We start from the raw sequence: 13,794 nt of genomic DNA on the forward strand, positions 1-13,794 counted from the left end.
AGCGTTGCCTTCTTAGACAGGACCCGAATTCAGGGCTTAGCCAAGCTGGGCCTGGAGCCCATTTCTCCGGTTTGTGGGGAGGGGCAGCTGGACCCCAGAGAGCCGACTCTCTCCCCGTCCCTCAGGCTCGCCTTCTCTCAGAGGCTCTCCGTGCTTCACTGCCAATGCCCCTGTGCTGGGCTTTGGGGGACCTGTTTTCCCTCTCCCACGTGGCTGACCCCTTCAGACACGTACGTAGTGAAGACTGGGGTAAGCAAAAGAGAAACTTGAGGGAAAGACAAAGAGTACGAAGAATCGGTCTTCCCAGACGTGATCTGGGCATCTCCAGCTGCCTCCCCCCTGAGCTCCGGGCGTGCCTGAGTGCCATCCCAGCGGCGGTCACCCAGGGGACTCCAAATCGGAGCCAGGCTGCCGAGGGATTGGGAGTCCTTTCTGCCGGCCGGACGCACCTCATCGGAGCAGGGTCCTGCGTGGAGAGCTGTTCTTCCCGCGAATCCGACACTGGAGTCCAGCTCCCCTTTGCAAACTGCCCCGCTCCGACCCCGGGGACTGGCCCGCTTGCTGCTGCGTAGCGGACGAGGTGGCTGTCCTCGGCCTCCTTTCCATGTGCCTCCTGGGGCAGGGAGGACAGAGAGTGGGGAGGGCTCCAACAGCAGTGGGAGCCAAGGCCGCGTGAGCTCTTCCACGCGTGTTGTCACGTGGACACCAGGTGTGTAACTCGGGGAGAGGATACGCTCGGTTCTTTTCCTGGGCCGACGGACTCCCCCACTGGGCTGAGCTCAGTCTGTCGCCTTTCCCTGTCATAAACCACAGCAGTGAATGTAAAAGCTTCCAGCGTGTTCTAGGAATCCTTCTAGCAGATCACCGAAGCCCCGGTGGTTCTGGGAACCCCTGGAGCTTGCGCTTGGTGGTCCGTGTTCTCTAACTGCACCTGCGGCTAGCCTCTTGCGTGTGGTCTGCAAAAGGCTGCGAAAAGCTGCCAGTCCGTCGGGGGAATGAGCCAAAGCCAGCAGGGTGGAAAGAGGAGCCAGAGCCAGCAACGAGGTCAGGATCCAAAGGGCACGCGTCAGCGCTCTGTCCTGGCAGTGGCCGGGCCGCCGATGTGGCTGTCCCCTGACGGCAGGGCTCTGGGACGGCAGCGAGGTCTATGGCATCACAGGACAGGTCTATGCCCATCTCAGGGCAATGGCAAACTGTGTCTTTAGCTGCGTCTTGTCCATGACCCCCGGACTGTTCCTGCTTCATGCCTCTCCACACAGGCTCTGGGCCCCGCGGCCAATTGCTTGGGAAGGGCCAGTGGGCAGGGTCCCTGCGGGATGTGGTTTGGCTTTCCGCCGTAACCGGGCTGGTGATTCTCCAAGGCCGGGGCAAACTCCCCGCACCCCAGCTGTGATAACCTCGGCTAGAGCCGACCATGCTCAGAGCGGGGTGAGGTATTCTCTTGCGATTTGAGAGCTACAAAGTTGGTAAACAACAACAACAACAACAACAAAACACCAACACAGTATTTTAAAGAATTTCTAGTATAGTGGGGGATGGTTTTTGAAAGGCAAGTTCTCCCCTGCCCCCCCAAGAAATCTTTTCATAAGCCCAACATGTGAGTAAGAGGGAGGAGGCCTAGAAGCCCCTTTCCCTGCTCTCCTGTCCGTCAGTCCCCAGCGGGCGCCCCCAGGGGACCCTGAGGGCCCCGGTTGCTGCCGTGGGGTTTACGACGAGAGGAGCTTCACCCTCCAGCTCCCACCAGAAAAGTCCACTTGTGTTTCACAAACTGGGTTTCTCTTCATACTTCCTTTGAGGAAGCGGCCGTGTGGATATTTTTGAACATTGAGAATCCCCGGGTCTGAAGGTAGAACTGGGTGGCACAGACTTCGGGTGACACGGAACCAGGGGAGCTTTTGCAACGCGTGGAGTTCGGACCCGGCCCCTTGTCCCTGCTGCGCGCCCTCCCAGCGCGCAGTCGGCCCGCCTGGCGGTCCGCGGCTCCAGGAGCTGTCCGTTCCCGGGACCAGTCTCCCCACTGCTTCTCCCCCTCCCACAGAGCGGCCTGCTGGGAGCCGCTAATTCTCCACTTCTCCTTATGACCTTCCAGTTCCTCTCCTAGTAGATGGGGGTCCCCGAGACCTTCCCCACTCCTTACGCATTTCCACAGATTGAGGGGACATGGCTCATTGTTGGTGTCTGTTATAGGCTGCTGCCCCCTCGGAGAAGGGTACCCTCTCAGTTCCAGGAGATGGCCTGGCCCCCAGGCCGCCTTCGGTGCTCTGGCTCGGGCCCCAGAGAGCCCCTCTCTTGTCTAGAAGGAAAGATTTGACCCAGAGGGCCCACTGAACCCACTGGGTGTCATGAAACCTCTCTAGGGAATCTGCTCTTTGGGGAACTGGATGGGGAAGAGGGAGCCGTTTTTTATCTGAGATGAAGACGCACAGCATTTCTCGGGAAGTATTTAGTGTGTTGGGGGGCGGTGAGTGGCGGGGAGGACCAGGTAGCCCTGGAGAAGGGGAAATTGAGGTCGCCTTGGAGTCCCAAATCAGTACATTGACCAATTAGTGGATTCGGGATGAGATTTACAAATCATCCCCAAAGAAACAAATGATCCAACGGAAGTACCTGCCTTATTAGAAAAATAAGACGGGGTGCTTGTGGACGCATTGCAACGACAGTCACAGAGGTGACTCCTGACGGTGGCTGCTGGCTTCTGTCTGGGGCTCTGACAGTCGACCCGTGGCGGCCCGGTGGCCTGGCAGAAGGAGCACCACGGAAATGGGCACGGCAGGTTGTCACCAAACTGTTGGACCCCGACCTTCTCTGTGCCCCGAATCCCATGCTCCCGGCAGCCTTCTGTTGATAACCCCTCAAACTGACTGTTCGTGTGGGACACGCAGGGGCCGGAGGGCTACTGCCGGCGTGCGGGATCCCAGCGCCCTCAACCACGTGGATTTCTGGCTCCCGTCCCGGGTCATAACTTGGTCCAGCTCAGTTCTCACTTTATTACCTAATGTCAGGTGCCTCGTTAGCGCAGTAGGTAGCACGTCAGTCTCATATTACCCAATGTCATGGATTTGTTTGCTTCTCCTCTGTTGCTGGTCTCCCCCAGCCCCACTCAGTGATGGGGCCTCCACGTTTTCCTGCTCACGGCTGCTGTCCCCGTCCTGGGCAGCGTCTGGCACTCACCCGGAGCTTCGTAAATACTTGTAGGACGAGGGGGTCATTGTATACATCAGCTCGTGACCGCTGCGGTGATATCAGGCAGCATCCCAGGTTCTGGTCGATTCTAGGACGTGGAAGAGCTGGAGTTCTGAGCCTGGGATGCGAGAGCCGGGGTCGGATCCAGGTGAGTTCCGTGAGAAAAACAGCATCAGGCACAGACCTGCGTGGGCTGCCCGCCACGGCTTTCTTTCTTTCTTTTTTTTCCTTTTAAAAATTTATTTAAATTCAATTAGCCAACTCGCAGTACATCATTAGTTTCAGAGGTAGCGTTGAATAATTGGTCAGTTTTGTATAACTCAGCCCAGCACTCATCCCATCGCGTGCGCTCCTCCACGCCCCTCCTCCACGCCCGGCCCCCAGTGACCCCACCCCGACCCAGGCCCCAGCTTTTCTCTGCACCCTCCTCTTTGAGCTTCGAGTCTTCAATACAACGAGCAAACGAATACAAATACAAACTAGTAATTCCACCAACAGTGACAACATTTACTGAGGGTTTTTTTTTTAGAGATTTTATTTATTTATTTGTCAGACAGAGATCACAAGTAGGCAGAGAGAGAGGAGGAAGCCAGCTCCCTGCTGAGCAGAGGGCCCGATGCGGGGCTCGATCCCAGGACCCTAAGATCATGACCTGAGCCGAAGGCAGCGGCTTAACCCACTGAGCCACCCAGGCGCCCCTTTACTGAGGTTTTCTGTGCACTGGGACATCACCGGACACAGGTCTGTTACCTGCAGAATTACTCCAGTCCAGTCTGGCCAGCAAGACACCAGGTGACCCAGGACTGGGCTCAGCTCTGCCTTGTGCGACCTCAGACCTCTTGATGCCAGGCCCTCCGGTTTTTGTTTTTGCCTTTTGTGGTTTTGATTTGTAAAATAAGGGGCTGGACAAGACCAGTAGATTCTAAACTCTTTTTCTTTTGGAAATAGCGCCCTCGCATCCAACAAGTTCTGCTTCATCACCCCCCATGTCCACGGATAAAGCAGACGGGTCAGGTGCAAGTTCCCAGGCCTCACACCTGTTTCCCATCTCCTGGGAGACGGTGCTCCCAAATTCCCCGGGGGGGGGGCCCCCAGGAGGACAGACTGAAAGCCCCAGAGACCCTCTCATGGTCTAGGAAACCCAGCCCAAGAAGGTGGCAGTCTCACTGCCCTACTCATGGGAAGAGAAAGCTTTTGTGACAGAAGACAAAGGCTAATGACGGGGGAAGCTGGGGAACTTCCTCTCGGTTTCAGTGAAACACAAGAACAGGCAGAGTGTGGTGTTCTCAAACTTAAGCGCACACTGGAACCCCCAGGGGACCTTAAGCAGCAGGTGGATTTGCGGCCCCTCCCCCCACAGACTCCCCCTGATTCCTTGGGGCTGGAGTGGAGCCAAAGGAGCCAGCCCTGGGGCACCTGCGTGGCTCAGTGGGTTGGGCCTCTGCCTTCAGCTCAGGTCATGGTCCCAGGGTCCTGGGATCGAGCCCCCCATCGGGCTCTCTGCTCAGCAGGGAGCCGGCTTCCCCCTCTCTCTTTGCCTGCCTCTCTGCCTACTTGTGATCCCTGCCTGTCAAATAAATTAAAAAAAAAAATCTTAAAAAAAAAAAAAAAAAAGGAGCCGGCCCTGTGACCAGCCCTCCCTGGCACTGCGTGTGACTTTGCCTGCACGTGCTCCCAACCGCGTTCTGGGAACCAGAGCCCCTGAGACAGAAGTGGAAGCACGGGGGCGTGTGGGGACCCAGTGTGGGATCCGGGACGCACGAGAGACGAGGAAGGAGTTCCTTGCCAGAGCATGCAAGGGGCTGTGCCTGGCCCTTGCCTCCCGGACCGGGGCTCACTGGTCCTGCCAGCGAACGTTCTGGAATAACCCGTTCATGTCCTGTATCATAGACTCCCTGTGTGTTCTCCTGCATCGTCGCAGACCCTGACCAACGGCACGGAGGCTCCGGGGCCGCCTGGCACCAAAGCCCTTGGTCTCTCTGCTTCACCAGCGGTCAGGGGCAGGCACAGCTCGCAGGCACGGACCCTCCCGGTGCGCCCGGCTCATCTCATTCATCGTCTCATTCCCTTCCCCGCTGCCCCAAGGAGCAGGTGTGGTGAGCAGCTCCCTGCAGGCCTTGGATCTGCGGGTCGTTCTCTTACCCCCGGCCCCCCCGCCGCCCGCCAGATCTTCGGGGCACTTCTTTGGCCAGATAAGCTAAGGGTGGCCCGGGACTCAAAGCTTAGCCAGCTCATGGATAAGACTTCGCTCCTGTTCTAGAGTAAACACATAATGTGTCCTGCAAACAGGACCCTTTCTGAGAGTGAAAAGGGGCATTGCAGGTAATCGGGCGGGGACAACAGGCTTAAACTGGGACAGCCCCCAGACACCTGGATGCAGAGTCCCCTCATCTGTTTCAAAGTCTGTCCCTTCTCCTAAAACACCTGCCTTGGACGCACCTCCAACCTCGGTTTCAGCCAATAATGTGGCCTTCACTTTGCAGGGGAGATGGAAACCGCTAGGCAGGGCTCCCCTTGACTTGCCGCAGACACACTGACCTCCCTCTCCGGCCGGCTGACTTGGCTAAAAGACCACCTTGCAACCTAAGGTTGGGTCTTCCTGCTGGGCTCTGAGTCTGAGCTCCCTCCCTTGCTCGGAGGCCAGTGGGGCCGCGCTTCGTCCCCTGGCTCCTTTATGTCCGGCTTCCCCATCCTCACTCCCTGCTTGTTTCTCTTTTCAACATTTAAATATGTTCAGATCTCTCCCATCTTAAAAAAAACCAACTATCCCTCTACCCCACACTCTGCTTTCCCCTCCCTGCTGTATTTCTCCTGCCTCTGAAAGGCGAATGCTGGCGAGAGGGGGCCCTTACAAACCCAAGCTGCCCGTGAGGCCCAGGGGCTGGCTCTTGCCCCTCTCCTGGCAGCCCCCGCCGCCCCCCTGCCCGCTTCCGCTCAGCTCCTCCAACCCAGTCTCTCGTTCCTACCAGGCAGATCCCTGTGCTTCCGTGGGTGTGGCTGTTCTCTCCCACCTTGGGGACCCCGTGAGGGCCGGTCCCTCCTCCGCAGGGAGGGCTGCTGTCCCCTCTGTCCCCAGTGGCCACTCTGGGTACACCTTCCTGGTGCGGCTGAGAAACCAGCCTTTTAACCCTGACACAAGAGAAGGCAGACCGGGCAGATGGAATAAAATCGAAGACGCGCACGTCTCCACCGGCTTTGCTGTGAGAGGGAGGTGACTTGTTGGGGACTTACCTGTTGATGGCTCCTCCAGGGTCATGGTTTGCTGTGTGGGTCCCCATCTTTCCAGACCTAAAGAGAAGCCAAGGAGAGAGACTGATGAAGGGTTTGGCCTTTTGTCGCCGCCCCCAGCCCTCCGTCCGAGCAGGACTTGTTTCTCCCGGTTCCTCTTTCCCAGGGTTGTCACGGCAGGAGAACTGGGGCGGGGGCTTATGCCTTCTCAGTGACGTATTTGCCCCTGAAAATCCAGGGCATCTAAATTTTACTGGCTCAACTACCTTATCATGTACTATTGTGCCATAATCTAGGTCCCTCCCAGAGCAGGGCCTTGGACATGGACTTGGGTGGAGGACGTCTTTATGGGAGGTGAGCTCGGAACCAAGCGGAAAGGATGAGGAACACACGCCTAGACCCGGGAACAGGAGAAAACGAACGAAGGGTGTGTCAATGGCTGGGCGCGCTCTGGGGTCTGCACTCTCCCCACACGTCCCGCGGCACCGCGCCTGGGCGGAGTGGCCTTCCGCTCCTTCCCTGAAAGCCCCGAAGCGGAGCAGCAGAGGTGTGCACAGAGGGGCGTGGAGGGGAGCCCTCACGCTGCTGTCCGCTGTGCCCCAGGCTGCAGGAAGGGAACCCCTGCAGGATGTTAGCTGGAAGCCTCCTTGCGGGGTCCCACCACGGGGCTATGGGACAGGGGTCAGCAGATCAGCAGGAATGAAGGGGAGCCTGTGTCACTGCTCTGGGTCCCCTCCCCCGGGGTAGGGAGCTCAGAGCAGGAGACTGGGAAGAGATTTCTTTGGAAACAGCTGTTACTTCCTTGTGAGTCCTCACCACTTGCAGTGGGGGGCTAGTGAGAGGGGTGAAGGACAGGACTGGGGAGGTTTGTCCTGCGGCCCCCGCAGGGATGGGGGACCAGGGGACAGGGGCCGACACCAGGCCTGGGAGAGTGGAAACCATCGTGCACTGAGGTCGGGGTCCTCGCAGGCAGACAGTGGATCTTGGTGTCAGGGGAGGAATACGGCGGACCACCGAGCGTCAGCAGGGAGACACAGCCTGCTTGGTGGGTCTGGTGCCGCTCAGTGGGGATGGCTGGCCAGATGTCCAGGGGCTGTGGGGGGGGACCTTCAAAGGACCACCCAGAATAGAGATGCAGCCACCCAGGGTCAAGGGTAGGAGAGATGGGACCAGTGGAAACTCTTAGAACTGACAAAACTCTTCCTGGAGGAAGAGACCATGATGGAGGAAGAGACCATCATATCCGTCTGCCAGACCCCCAGACAGCAAAGCCACTCGGCCCTGTGAGAATGATTCCATCATTGCCGGCCTTCCTGGAAAGGCAGGAGACAGGTTGGGGGAAGGGAGTTCAGGGCAGCAGAAGTGAGGAGAGAGGGCCTTTCCCATCCCTCAGTGTCAGCTTCCAGCCCGAGACAGAGCCAAGCCAGGGGAAGGGGAGATTGCTTTGAATTTTAGTTTGAAATTTTGTATATTTCATGAGACAGGAAGTTCTCATTTCTGAACTGAGACAGAAACCAAGACCAGAGTTCTCATTTGGGGCAGGAGAAGACCACCCCACTGAATAAAAGTGACGGCGGGGGGGCGTGCCTGGCTGGCTCCGTTGGTGGAGTATGTGGGGCTCTTGATCTCAGGGTTCTGAGTTTGAGGCCCAAGTTGGGTGTAGAGATTAATGTAAGTTAATTAAATAATAAGTTAAATATTTATTATTTAATAATGATTAAATAATTAATATAAATTAAATTAATAAAATATCTGGGCTACCTGGGTGTTGGTGAAGCCTCTGACCTTCCCACAGGTCATGATCTCAGGATCCTGAGATCAACGGTCCAGGCTATGCACTCAGTGGGGAGCCTGCTTCTCCGTCTCCCTCTGCACCTCTCCCACTTGTGCTCTTGCTCTTTCTCTCTCAAATAAATAAATAATTTTTAAAAAAATAGAATCTTAAAAAAAAAAGTGAAGGGGTGGTGAAAGACAGAAATGGAGTTGAGTTTGGATCCTAATCAATGAGCCAGAACGAAAATCAGATTTTCAGGGGCGCCTGGGTGGCTCAGTGGGTTAAAGCCTCTGCCTTCGGCCCAGGTCATGATCCCAGGGTCCTGGGATCGAGCCCCGCATCGGGCTCTCTGCTCAGTGGGGAGCCTGCTTCTCTCTCTCTCTCTCTCTGCTGCCTCTCTGCCTACTTGTGTTCTCTGTCAAATAAATAAATAAAATCTTTAAAAAAAAAAAAAAGAAAATCAGATTTTCAGAACACTTGAACATCGTCTTCGGAGAAGTCCTTTCTCCACATTGGACTGGGTGTGTGTGTGTGTGTGTGTGTGTGAGAGAGAGAGAGAGAGAATTACCTCCCTCTACTCAAGAAGCAAACGCACTGTTTGTTCTTGTTGGTGGAGACGGGTCTAACCCATCTGAACACAGCTCCTGTTGGTGGATATCTGAGGAGCTGCCATGGGGGGTCCCTGGGTCTCCTTCCCAGAGAGCTTGTCTTCAGCTGCAGGGTTGCAGCTGGATCCCTGCTCCTCCGGGGCAGGTTCAGAGAGCACAGCGGGGTGGGGGGGGGGGCGCAGATCTTGGCCCCAGAGCCCCCACCAACTTAGCAACTTGCCTTGGCAGAGACTGGGCTGATCTGCTTTGCATGCCAGGGGCGTGGGCTCCCCCTGCCCCACTCTGCTTCCTTCCCTTTTATCTTTTATAGGGCGGGCATTCCCCTCCACCACAGGAAACCTCCTTCACACCCAAAGCCCACCGGCCTCGCAGAGACCCCCGGACTCACCTTTTAAACTCGGGATTACACACGTGACCTTGTTTCCGTTTTTAAAAAAATTCTGCTTTAAATTTTTTTAAATAGGAAGACTGCATAAGAACGTTTTCATCCGCATTTTCAAAAAACCACAGGCTCTCAGGTTTGATGCTCCCAAATTGAACTTCCAGAACTGCCCACCCTCTTCCCTTCTCCACTTTGCGGATCCTAGTACCTTGAGGTCATTTCTCCTGGAGGACTTTCTCTGACCCCCTGAATTCAGATGTTAAACCCCTTGTCCTGAGCAACCCAGACGAGTCCGTGGGGGAAACTCATCCAACTCGCTCTTAGTTGTCCTTGGTCAGATCTCAGCCCCTGAGAAGTCATGATCTGAAGATCTTGGTCACGACTAATTGCTCAGAACATAGGGCCCGGGCCAGCAGCTGCTCAGAAAGTATCTGACAAGGGCTGAATCTAACGCCGCGAACGCCCAGGGGGCTTCCAGCTGCCTCCGCCGTGGCCTCAGTCTTAGGCCATCACTCCTGCTTCCTGATCACCACACAGACCTGTAAGACTGGGCACTCGAAAAATATAAAAGTTCTCCTGTCCAGGTACCCAGTGAGAGGGTCTGTAGTCCCCCACCGACCCAAGACTGTCCCCTGTGAGCTTGAACACCAGCGACGGAGACTCCTCCCCAGGCCACCGGGGCGTCCTGAGCAGCTCCGCCTGTCGGACCTCCTCTAGCTTTGGTCTGCGTCACAGCCTCACAGGACAAGTTAGTCTTTCCATAATATTAACCTAGATGGCCTCTCTGGCCCAAAGTGTGTTTTTTTTTTTTTTTTTTTTTTCCTTAAGAGAGTTAAAATTTTTCTTCCTCTTGATAGTCTCTCAAGTGGGAACCTGGCAAGCTTGAAATATGGAATGCTTCGTTTGTTCGTCTGTTCCAGAAGTATCAACCGGGTGCTGCCTGTGTCTAGCATGGGACATAGAGGTGTCCCAAAAGACGGGGTCCATCTGGGGAGACAAAAACGCTTATAAGGTCAATGCATGACAGCAACATGGGAACCGCCGAGCGAGAGCTGACCGAGGGTACGCTCAGGGCCAAGAGCTCCGGGCAGGTGGGGGAGGGGGGCTGCCTGGGAACACAGGGGCAGGGCGTCTCGGAAGGTTTCTCTTAGGAAGTGGGATCTGAGTGGGGTCTGATGGACAGGAAGCACGGGCCAGTGGGTGAGCCAGCCGGGCAAACAGACTCCGAGAGAGAACTTCCCAAGATGGACAGGGAGGGGCTTAGTGGGGAGGCTGCTGACGGGGCGGGGGTGGGGGTGGGTGTTGAGAAGCATTTCCCCTCCGGGACACTGTCTGTCAGTCACTCGTCTCCAGCAGCCTCCTGACCCAGCAGCTGGTCTCCTTCATCAGCTCGGGGGCCAGGAGGCCAACCTGCTGGTGAACAGGGCTGCTGTCATGGGGGCCCTTCCGCGGCTCCTCCTACTCTTGCTGGTCCGGACAGGTGAGAGAGGAGAGACTGCAGTCCTGGATGGGAGCCTCTCCCTCCCTCTGCTCTCCTGTCCCGCTGGGGTTTGGGCTGGCCAGGCTCGGGGCTGGATGCTTCAGCTCTCCGGGAGTCAAGAGGAAGAGGGTGTGGCTGCGGTTTAGGACCAAGAGGTGGGGAAGCCTGCAACGTAGAAGGGGCCAGCCCATCGCGGCAAACGGCCAAGGTGAAATTTGGAGGAGGAGGGCCCAGACGGAAGCCAAGGCCTGGGAGGTGCTCAGGTCGAGTGCAGCGGGAGCTAGAGCCAGAGAGGGTTGGGACGGAGCCGGGGGCCACGGAAGCCACATGTGGGAGACAGGTGCGTGCCCATCACTGCCCCGGCCCCAGGCGCAGCAGCCCAGACACACCAGCTGGGCTGCTCCTGTCTTTTCTTCCTTTTTCTGCAGTGGAAGGGTATTCTGGAGATGATGGGGACACAGAGGATGTCGTTGCGGCCCTTCAGGAGTCCGTCAGCCTCCCCCTGGAAGTCCCAGCCGATGAAGAGGTTGAGAATATCATCTGGTCCTCTCATGTAAGGCTTGCCACCGTGGTCCCTGGGAAAAAGGGGCAGCCGGCCACCATCGAGGTGACCAACCCTCGATACAAGGGCCGAGCGAGCTTCCCGGACCCCGGCTACTCCCTGCACATCAGCAATCTCAACTGGGAGGACTCAGGGCCGTACGAGGCTCAGGTCAACCTGAGGACGTCGCAGATCTCCGTCGTGCAGCGGTACCATCTACGTGTGTACCGTGAGTGTCGGCTTGGAGGTCCGGCGCTGCTTGTCCGGGGCTCTCCCCCGCTTTGCACGCAAAGGAGCAGTGGTCTCGGGACTCAGAGTTACGGCTGGAGGGGCGGGGATGGGGGGGTGGGCTGTCTCCGGCGCGCCCAAGCCCGGGGTCTGAGTTGCGGAGTGGCCGGAGCGGCGAGGCCCTGGGCATGCGGGCTGTTCCCCTGGGCCTTCCGCGCGCAGGGAGACGGGTCTGGAGTCTGTGTGCGGACGTCCGGGGGCCCTTCTCTCCCACTGAGATCCTGCATCCTGGGAATGGGTGCCGCGTCTAGGCCTGAGTGCTCCATCTCCCTGTGCCCTGTGAGGGCTGCTAATCAATGTCTCCTCTCCACCCGAACCAAGTTTCTCAGTGCCGGTAACACTGACTGATACTCCATCCCGAATCTTGCAGAGACACTGATTAATCTATCAATGCCCTCAGGAGGTGTGGCGATATTTTCTGGGATCGAAAAGGCAGAACGGGTTTGGAAGAAGGTGGGGTATGCAGGGGACAGAGAGAAGGTGAGGCCATGTTGCGGGGCACGTAGAAAATGCCAAAGGCAGCCCTATCTACCTCAGCAGTTGCCCGGGGGACCCTGGAACCAGATTTTATGGCGGCTTCGTTAGTTTCCGGACAGGCACCCCCGTCCCCCCCGGATCGAGGACCTTCAGAGAACAGCCCCAACCCCTGATTACTTAAGAGGGTCTTTGTGTCCCTCCTTCATCCAGGCCGGCTGTCGGAGCCTCGCGTCACCGTGAGCTTTGAGATCTCTCGGGAAGATGGCTGTAATATATCTCTGACCTGCTTTGTGGAGAAGGCAGGCCTGGACGTGACCTACAGCTGGCTATCCGGGGAGGATGGCGTGGACGCAGTGCACGAGGGCTCTGCCCTCAGCACATCCTGGCGGCCTGGGGACAGTGCCCCCTCTTACACCTGCAGGGCCAGCAACCCCATCAGCAGCATCGTTTCCAGCCCCATCCCTGCTGGGTCCTTCTGTTCAGGTACCAGGCCCCTGGGGACAGCCCCGAGCTACTGCAGGGCTCACAGCTACCACCGCCCTTCCTCCGTTCTTCCCAGGAGAGTACCTGGTACCCAGAACCGCACTCCTCCTCAGGGGACCTGGTCCCCTGGGCTGGGGATGGGGCCGGCACTCCCACCTCCCAAAGGTTCTCGCTCAGCTTGAGATCATTCCCTGCATCTCAGCTCCTGACTTCTGTGATCAGAACACACATGCCCAGGGACCCTTGACAAGGAACAGCAATTGGCTGTGAACTTGAGACCCCTCTGTGGGATCTGGGCTGGATGTCCGCCTCTGAATCTGGACCTCCCCCCTCCCCAGCCCTGGCGAGCCCCTCTCTCCTTACCTCCTTCTGCCCCAGATCCTGGCTATCCTTCGGAGAAGTCCACTTACCTCTGCGTCTTGGCCAAAGGGCTGCTGCTCCTCGTGCTCCTCGTGGTTCTGGCTGCGGGGCTGTGGCTCACCGGAGCCCCAACATGGGGCCGAACACCAAGGATGAGGAAGCTCAAGAGAAATAGACTCAGACCGAAAAAGAAGGAGAAGCCCCAGCCCAGCCTGGCCTGAGCGACCCTGGGACCCCAGTCCTGAGCACTGTTTCTCCCCCAGCCCCCGGGGGCCTCTCCTCCCAGAGGGCCGAGGGCTGGGCACTGTAAGGGCCATACTCCGCAGGGGGTGGGGGAGAGGATGATTATCCTGCAATAAAGTCGAATTAGGTGACCACCGCTCTGGGGGGGTGGTGTTGGGTCCTCGGCCGCGTGACTCCCCAGACCTGCTTCCCGGGCTTTCCTTGCGATCTGGGCGTCCTCCCCCAGAGCCGCTATGCTTTCCCACACCTGCCTCTGCTAAGGAGAGTGAGTCCAAAGCTCCGTTCACAGTGGTCTTTATTCTTCAGCCCCTACCCCAACCCCGCCCAGGGTACACTTTCCTGTGACCCTACCTGAGTCTGGGAGTCCTACCCCGGGGAGAGGTGCTGGAGAGATGCCGGAGAGAGGTGGGAACACTGAGCAGCCCCAGGGGGGCTAAACTTCCCGCTCAGATTCTGCTCTCAGAGCCTGCCGCCTGCCCAGTCCCCGGGCTCAGGGCAGAAGCTGTGTGGCCCATTGAGATGTCCTGTGTCCCGGGGCTGAGCCGAGCCGGGTGACCCTCAGTCAGTCGCCTTCCTGTTCACTTGACACTTGCTAGCTGCTTTGGACCTCTACGGCCTGGCCTTTGAGGCCGGCCCCAGACGGACGACGCCTCGGCTGGACTGGTAGCTGGAGTCTGGACCGCTGATGCCGTCTGTGGTTGGTACTGCTGTCCGGTCCTCTGTCTGTGGTTGGTACTGCTGCCCGGT

The 13,794-nt window shown here is 57.7% G+C and overlaps 1 protein-coding gene and 1 long non-coding RNA gene across 3 annotated transcripts; one reads left to right on the top strand and one right to left on the bottom strand.

The window, feature by feature from the left end:
* Positions 1-1,759: 1,759 nt before the first annotated feature.
* Positions 1,760-9,265, bottom strand: LOC116576402. 2 transcript variants are annotated; one of them, XR_004280137.1, is made up of 3 exons: positions 9,182-9,265; positions 6,415-6,471; positions 1,760-3,411 (listed from the first exon to the last, which is right to left on the bottom strand). It is a non-coding gene; the product is annotated as an uncharacterized LOC116576402 (long non-coding RNA). The 2 variants fall into 2 exon arrangements; XR_004280136.1 differs by having other exon boundaries at positions 6,411-6,471.
* Positions 9,266-10,571: 1,306 nt separating this feature from the next.
* SLAMF9 (SLAM family member 9) lies at positions 10,572-13,323 on the top strand. The gene is made up of 4 exons (XM_032318587.1): positions 10,572-10,655; positions 11,084-11,425; positions 12,172-12,444; positions 12,823-13,323. The coding sequence occupies exons 1-4, from the start codon at positions 10,610-10,612 to the stop codon at positions 13,023-13,025; spliced, it is 864 nt and encodes a 287-aa protein (XP_032174478.1). The 5' UTR covers positions 10,572-10,609; the 3' UTR covers positions 13,026-13,323.
* The last annotated feature ends 471 nt before the right edge of the window (positions 13,324-13,794 follow it).

Source organism: Mustela erminea, chromosome 17 (assembly GCF_009829155.1).
Source record: "Mustela erminea isolate mMusErm1 chromosome 17, mMusErm1.Pri, whole genome shotgun sequence".
Lineage (NCBI taxonomy): Eukaryota > Metazoa > Chordata > Mammalia > Carnivora > Mustelidae > Mustela > Mustela erminea.